The sequence below is a fragment of the Mercurialis annua genome, linkage group LG1-X (genome assembly GCF_937616625.2).
Source record: "Mercurialis annua linkage group LG1-X, ddMerAnnu1.2, whole genome shotgun sequence".
In the NCBI taxonomy this organism is placed as follows: Eukaryota; Viridiplantae; Streptophyta; class Magnoliopsida; order Malpighiales; family Euphorbiaceae; genus Mercurialis; species Mercurialis annua.
Window position 1 is genome coordinate 65,642,230 of NC_065570.1, and position 6,733 is coordinate 65,648,962.

General features: G+C 28.9%; 1 protein-coding gene across 1 annotated transcript; it reads left to right on the forward strand.

Annotated features, from left to right (window-relative positions):
- Positions 1-1,664: 1,664 nt before the first annotated feature.
- Positions 1,665-2,673, forward strand: LOC126677938 (uncharacterized). The gene is made up of 2 exons (XM_050372757.2): positions 1,665-1,952; positions 2,030-2,673. The coding sequence occupies exons 1-2, from the start codon at positions 1,754-1,756 to the stop codon at positions 2,290-2,292; spliced, it is 462 nt and encodes a 153-aa protein (XP_050228714.1). The 5' UTR covers positions 1,665-1,753; the 3' UTR covers positions 2,293-2,673.
- The last annotated feature ends 4,060 nt before the right edge of the window (positions 2,674-6,733 follow it).

Genomic DNA, 6,733 nt, shown 5'->3' on the forward strand with positions numbered 1-6,733 from the left:
AAACGATCACCAAATCTCCTGATTTTTATGATGGCGCTCATAAAATCCTCTGAAACCAAACATCACCGACTTTCTTTAAAATTGATGACTTGGCAGCGATTTTCTTGTGTCAGAGACGAGCAAAAACCTGCTCTCGTGTCAGATGTCAGTTCACACTTTATCAAAAATCTAAAATACCCAAAATACTCTAAAATTTAATTTAAAAAATTTAAAAAAAAACCCAAACAAATCCAACCCAATTAAACTCAACCAAATCACTCCACCCCTAACCGCCATCCAATTATTTTTTAATTCAATAAATCAAAAATATCAATTTTTTATTTTTTATTTTTTATTTCTCGGTGGTTTAAGTAAAAAAAAATGTTTGAAACTCAAAATGAATAGAAGAAACGAAGAAGATAAATAAATATTACACTGAAGTGAAAGATTTGCACAACCAAAATTGATAAAAAAAATTGAATATATATAATTGCAATGGAATGTCAAATTAGATATATATACAACTTTTGACAGTTTTGGATAAATTTATAAAAAGCCAAAAAGATTTACTTTTTTTACCATCAAACCTTTAAAATATTACTATTAAAAATTATATTCTAAAATTTATTTAAAATATTTATTAACTTGCCGAATCTAAAAATAAATGCCCTCTGAAAAATTTTAAAAACTTGCTAATTTTCTTTTATCAATTTTAATAAATTTTCCAAAATTTACAATTATGTAAGAATTTAAAACAAACTATTTATTTATTTTATTATAGTTAAATTTTATATATATTGTTATCTAAGAGATACGATGCCCATCTCCGCAATACGTGAACTATCTTGTAATGAAATGACTTTGTAAAGAGGAACTATTGTTGTTGAGAGAAAGATCGTCGCCGTATAGAAAAAAATTGACGGTAAAAATTATCTACATAGGATCATACTAACGAAGTCTAAGAAACAATGAGACAGTGTTAAATTAGGAGACATGACTGTTCATTTTTTCAGACATTGGGGTTTAAGTGAACCTTTTCAAACGTTGAGTGCTCATTTGATCCTGAATCCAAATTTTATGGGTATAAATGATCTTTTTCCCTTCTCACGTAGGATCACACTAACAAAGTTTAGAAGAAATAAGACGATGTCAAACTAGGGACCTAACTGTTCTTCTTTTCAACTAGGTAAAAATTTTCAAACGTTGAACGTTCATTTGATTCTGACCCCAAACTTTAGAAGCATTAATGATTTTTTTTCCATTTAAAAATAAAAGATAGTCATTTCTTTTTTTCTTTCTCTCTCCAGAAATCAGACAAGCTGGCTACTCCGCCGTCCATTCTCTAAGGTCAACAGGCACCACCCCCGGGCCCGCTCAATGCACCGGCTACTTCTTTCAAAGACCCAAACCAGAAAATAAATAATCAACCAACCGTTACTCTATGGCATATTTAGCACTGTATTATTTTCAATGAGATGAAAAATTGGAAATTTTGGAAAAAATAAAATAAAATTGGAAATTAAATATTTTAAAATGTTAACGTAATGTTCCGTCACTAGACTAAATGTACAGAGGAGTATTTGCACTTTGTTTGGCACACATTATTTAATGAATTATAAAAAGGTTCCAGTGCAACCAGAAGCACGTAGTCTCAAAATATGCATATTTAATTACTACATTTGTGTCGCCGTGTTCCACAGTAAAAACTGAAACCCACAAAGCATATTCTTCACTTTATTTTATTTCTCTTCTTTCTTCATCATCATCATCAACCATGTCCTCCATGATTTGCTCACAAGGCATGGTTCTCGCCACCGCTATGGCCGTTTCCGGCACCGTAATCCTCCTTGCTCTCCGCCTCCAAAAATCTCTCCCTCCCTCTTTATTGCCACCTTTGCAGGAAACCCCTCAGTCTAATTCTCGTCATCATCATCACCCACAAGAACAAATCCTCCGCTCTTGTATATCTCCAGGTAAATTCAAGAATTCAGTCTAATCATCATTTTTGATTCTTTGCAAGCTTATTTTATTTTATTTTGTGTGAACTTAGATGGAAAGAAAAAGAAAAACAAGAAGAGAGTGAAGTTTGCAGAAGATGTGATGGATCCAATAAGGGATAGTAAGGAATTTAGAAGGAAACATGCAGAAGCCGCCATTGTTGTTTCAACGAATTCTTCAGCATCATCTTCTCCACCAAAATTTATCAAGAAAATTGGTAGTAATGAAAGAAGAATGCCTGAAAATAGAGTAGCTCTTTACAATGGAATTCTCAGAGATCGAGTGGTTCATCGCTTCGCCTATTCTTGTTATTGATTGATTGTACCTCTTTTTTTATTTTTTGTGCAAAATATTTTGGTTTTTAGTCAAATAGTGTATACTATTAATCCATTAGTATAATCTTTTTCTTTTGAATACTAATTAATGTTATTATAAGTTGGTATGAAGGAGATGGGCCCGGAATACCTGTCATTGGTTTCTGATCAACTAACTGGATATGGGAATGAATCCTCTTGGTATTTGGGAATTGGGAGAGGATTCGGTATTTGGAATTTTTAGGGTAAAATCTAAATCTACTCCATATATACTGGATTTTGTTCATCTTTTATGACAATGATGTATGTATATGGATGTTATTTTGCTTTTTATAAAATAAGTGTAATTTTAACTATTTACATTATTGTATAAATTATTATTGTTTCCTCCAATGATAAAATAAGAAAAAAGACATCTATAATAGTAATAATTTGCTTTATAGTATAATGTTTTAAAAATCGAATAGGTGGTTGAATTAGTGTGACCACCGATTTATGGATCAACTACTGATTCAATTAGTTAACTAAATACACATACAAACAGTACAAGTTTAAAATTTAAACACATTCATAAGATTTTAACTAATGATTATTTTTTTGAAAAATTATTAAATAAAGAAATATAATTTTTTACGGAATTTAGAGAATAATGAAATTAATCCGATCTTTATTTTTTAGTAAAATCAATTGAATCAGCCGTTCTGGTTCATTTTTTTCACAAGTAGAAAAATATATCAAAAATTTCTGACTTTTCTTGTTCCAACTGTTCACTTGTCAATGAAAATAATGACACAAATTCCATTACTAATAAGGATTTATATGTACAATCAAGTGGTCATTGTTGATGAATTATGCACTTCTAGATTAAAGGAGAAAAAGTGCAATCGTAACCAAAATATACATAGTCAACTTTAGTTGTTACTTCTCAAAAATAGTGGGCAATATTCAATTGGATTTAATTAGAATGTGGTCCTTAGTAACTACTCTATATAGAACCCTTTTGTCAAAAAAAAATATAGAACCCTTTTGTGGTATTTCTGTCATGCACATGTGAACTCAATTATATGCATTTTTGCAGATTACATGAATTATGAAAACATTTGATAGTTATTTATTAATGTATATTATACACTAATTTAGCAATTAATAGCTGATAAACGTACATATAATCATAAGGTAAGTTTGGAAAACAATTAAAATGACACCAATTATGTCTCCCTTTTAAAATGGAATTTGTCTGAATTATTGTTATGTTTTTTTTAAAGGTAAAATATCACTAATGGCATCAATAGACTATAAAAATTTCGAATTGACTATAAAGAGTCTCAAATTTAATCACGATATGGGACTAGATAAATACAACAAAAAAAGACCTTTCGGCTTCAAAGGGCCACCCAAAACAATCTACAATATTACACCCGAAAAAATTAAATCTACAAATAGATCTAAACAAATGGGAATAATAATTTACAAATTTAAGAAAAACAAGAAGAATATTCTAGTCTATAAAAAATCTGAAAGACATACTCAAAGTGTACAATTTCCAAACCCGTAAACTGAGCTTCTAAACAAAATCCGGGATATTTCAGATTCGTCGACCTACTAGAGAGGACGATCTCTAGTAAAAGCTTCAAAATTAGAGAAGAAAAAACTCATATAGAGTAGAAGTATCAAATAACAGAAAAAAACGACAATAAATTGATGATAAGATAACAATTATTTATTTGTAACAGGGTGTGATTTTGGCAAAAAAAAAATGGACTAAGAAATGTGTTGCAGAGGGTTTGCTAGAGTTTGGGATTGTTGATGGAGAAGGAGAGAGATGAGGAAATGAGAGAAAAAGTCTTCTACAAAAAATAAAATAGAAACCGCTCCTCAACAATTCCAGTTCACAATAAAAACACAATCTGTGTGATTAGACCTACGAGAATTCAGTTTGAAAAGAATTTTATGTTGATGGCAAGAATCCAATGCTGATAGAAGTAGCAGAAGCAAGATTGCAACAAAAGGTTCAGCGGCAATTGCTCAACTTAAATAGTAGCAAAAACTGATGGAATTCCATCAGTAGCAGCTGGAATTCATCAGTTGCGGTTAGAATTCCATCAGCTGAATACTGAAATCCATAAGCTGTAATATCAGACTCATTTGAAGACCAAATAGTCGATTTGTGAGTTGGATGACATCAAATTGCACATTTAAAGAGTTCTGTGACTACCATTAAAGAACAAAAATATAACTTTTCATTATATGATTAAAATCATTGTTTCGTACTTCATAAAGGTGTTTTTTTAATTTTTTTTTCTTCAAATTGTGTTTTTATTTTTTAATGACAAAACATCCATTTTTAAAAAAATACTACTATAAAACAGATGTAATTTAACATGTCATAAAAACATAACATATGCCAAATTTAAAATTTAACAAAATGGGATTTCATTTTAATTGTTATATCATCCGACCGTCTTTTTTATTCATTAGAGGTTCGCTTTATCGTGTGAGTTGTACAACAAAAAATAATTAATTTTCTTACAATTGTCATTTAACTGATGGTAAACTCTTATCTAAATAAATGAATGGAGACTCGAACTCTATGTATATAATTAGAACTTGATCGGGAGTTACAATTACTTCAAAAAAATTAAAGATAATTATATTTAGTTTGACTCTTTAATTTATTTATCATATTTTATATTTATTTTAATTATCTCTTTATGGATTTTTAGTCATCCTTCATGATGTTATTTTTCCTTTCCGGAACTTTTGATGTTATTTATTATGGATTGTTAGAATAAATCGAATATGGATATAGATTACGGATTCATCGAAAATAAAACGTCAACTCGGTAAAAAAAGTGAGAAATTACTAAGTGTGACAGTTTTTCATAATAAAATTACTTTCAAAAGAAATTATTCTAAAAACGTATATTTTCTATTTGAAATCATTCGAACAAAAATGAACACTCTCCAAACAAAGAGAAATGGTAAGAAAACTCTTACACAATTCTCTCTAAGAAAACCATCAATTTAGGTTATGAAAATTACGATCGTTCGTTGCCTCGTTGGTGACTATTACTTGACCGATAATTATAAATTCATTCGATTTTACTTTCGCTGATAAATCCATAAATTTAATTACAATATCTCACTTAGATCTTTTAACGTGATTTTTTCTATTTTATCATGGCTGCATTAGTGGAGCAAATATTTAAACTATCATAAATGTGAATTTTACTTTTAATGTTCTCTCGGTCACATTATTGAAAGACCAAATAGTCAATTTGTGGGTTGGAATAATTATTGAGTGGAGATGAATCACCGAATTGCATATTTAAAGAGTTTTATAAACGTCAATTGAAGACTAAAAATAATTTTTTTTATTATATTATTATTTAATTGTAATTTTTATTTTGTACTTTTTGAATGTATTTTCTGTATATATGATTTTCATCAAATGGTATTTTTATTTCTCAACTAAATCAATATACATTATTATTAACTGAAATACTATTGAAAAGGAGATGCAATATTTGAACATGTCAATATATTTAGAAATTATCTAAAAGATTAAAATTTAAGATAACTGAATTGCAACTTAACTAGTAATATATCATTTTATCATAATTTTAAGGTCTAGTCACTCAAAAGCCCTCCACCTTTAAACTTTTTTTCAATTGCACCCCGACGTTGGCAAACTCGCTCAAAACCCTTTCACCTTTAAATTTCATTCCAATTGCACCCTGACGTAGGAAAATCATCTTAAAATCCCCCCACCTTTAGATTTTTTTTCAATTGTATCCTAAATTGAAAAATTTTATGGTTTTAATTTTAAAAAGTTATTGGATATAATTTTAGGAAGAATGATTTTTTACATTATTAAAAATATTAGTGTTCAATTAGAATATAGATTAAAAGTAAAAGATTATTTTAATTTTTTTTTTCATGAAAAGAGGTCAATTTAATACTTTGGGGTACAATTGAAAAAGAATCTAAAGGTGGGGGGGTTTTGAGAGAATTTTCCTACGTCAAGGTGCAATTGAAAAAAAATTAAAGGTGGAGGGCTTTTGAGTGATTAAGCCTAATTTTAACTTATTAGAGGTCCGGCTAATCATGTGATATGAACAATCAAAAGTATTTCGTTTTTATATTCATAATATAAAGTTATAAATGTTCATTTAAATAAATGCACTTCGAGATATGGAGGCTCAAACTCGAGAAATCTCGTGAATTTCTTTCTATATTGTTTGTTTTCTTTATCAATTTCAGCTGTTCAAATCATACATCATATACGAACAAAGGATCAATCCTTTTAATTTTACACAAAAAATTAATTTTGTTTTTTTCGGATGGACCTATTTCAATATAGAAGTTGGCAGAACATGATCAATTTCACCTTCTAATACAAAAAGAGAGTGAGATTCTTAATTAAACACATTAACCCTACT

What these genes read in the sequence shown, in the direction of transcription:
- LOC126677938 (XM_050372757.2), top strand. Translation starts at nt 1,754, where the DNA reads ATGTCCTCCATGATTTGCTCACAAGGCATGGTTCTCGCCACCGCTATG. An exon ending in CCGCTCTTGTATATCTCCAG is followed by an intron (nt 1,953 to 2,029) that starts GTAAATTCAAGA and finishes GTGTGAACTTAG; the next exon opens with ATGGAAAGAAAAAGAAAAAC.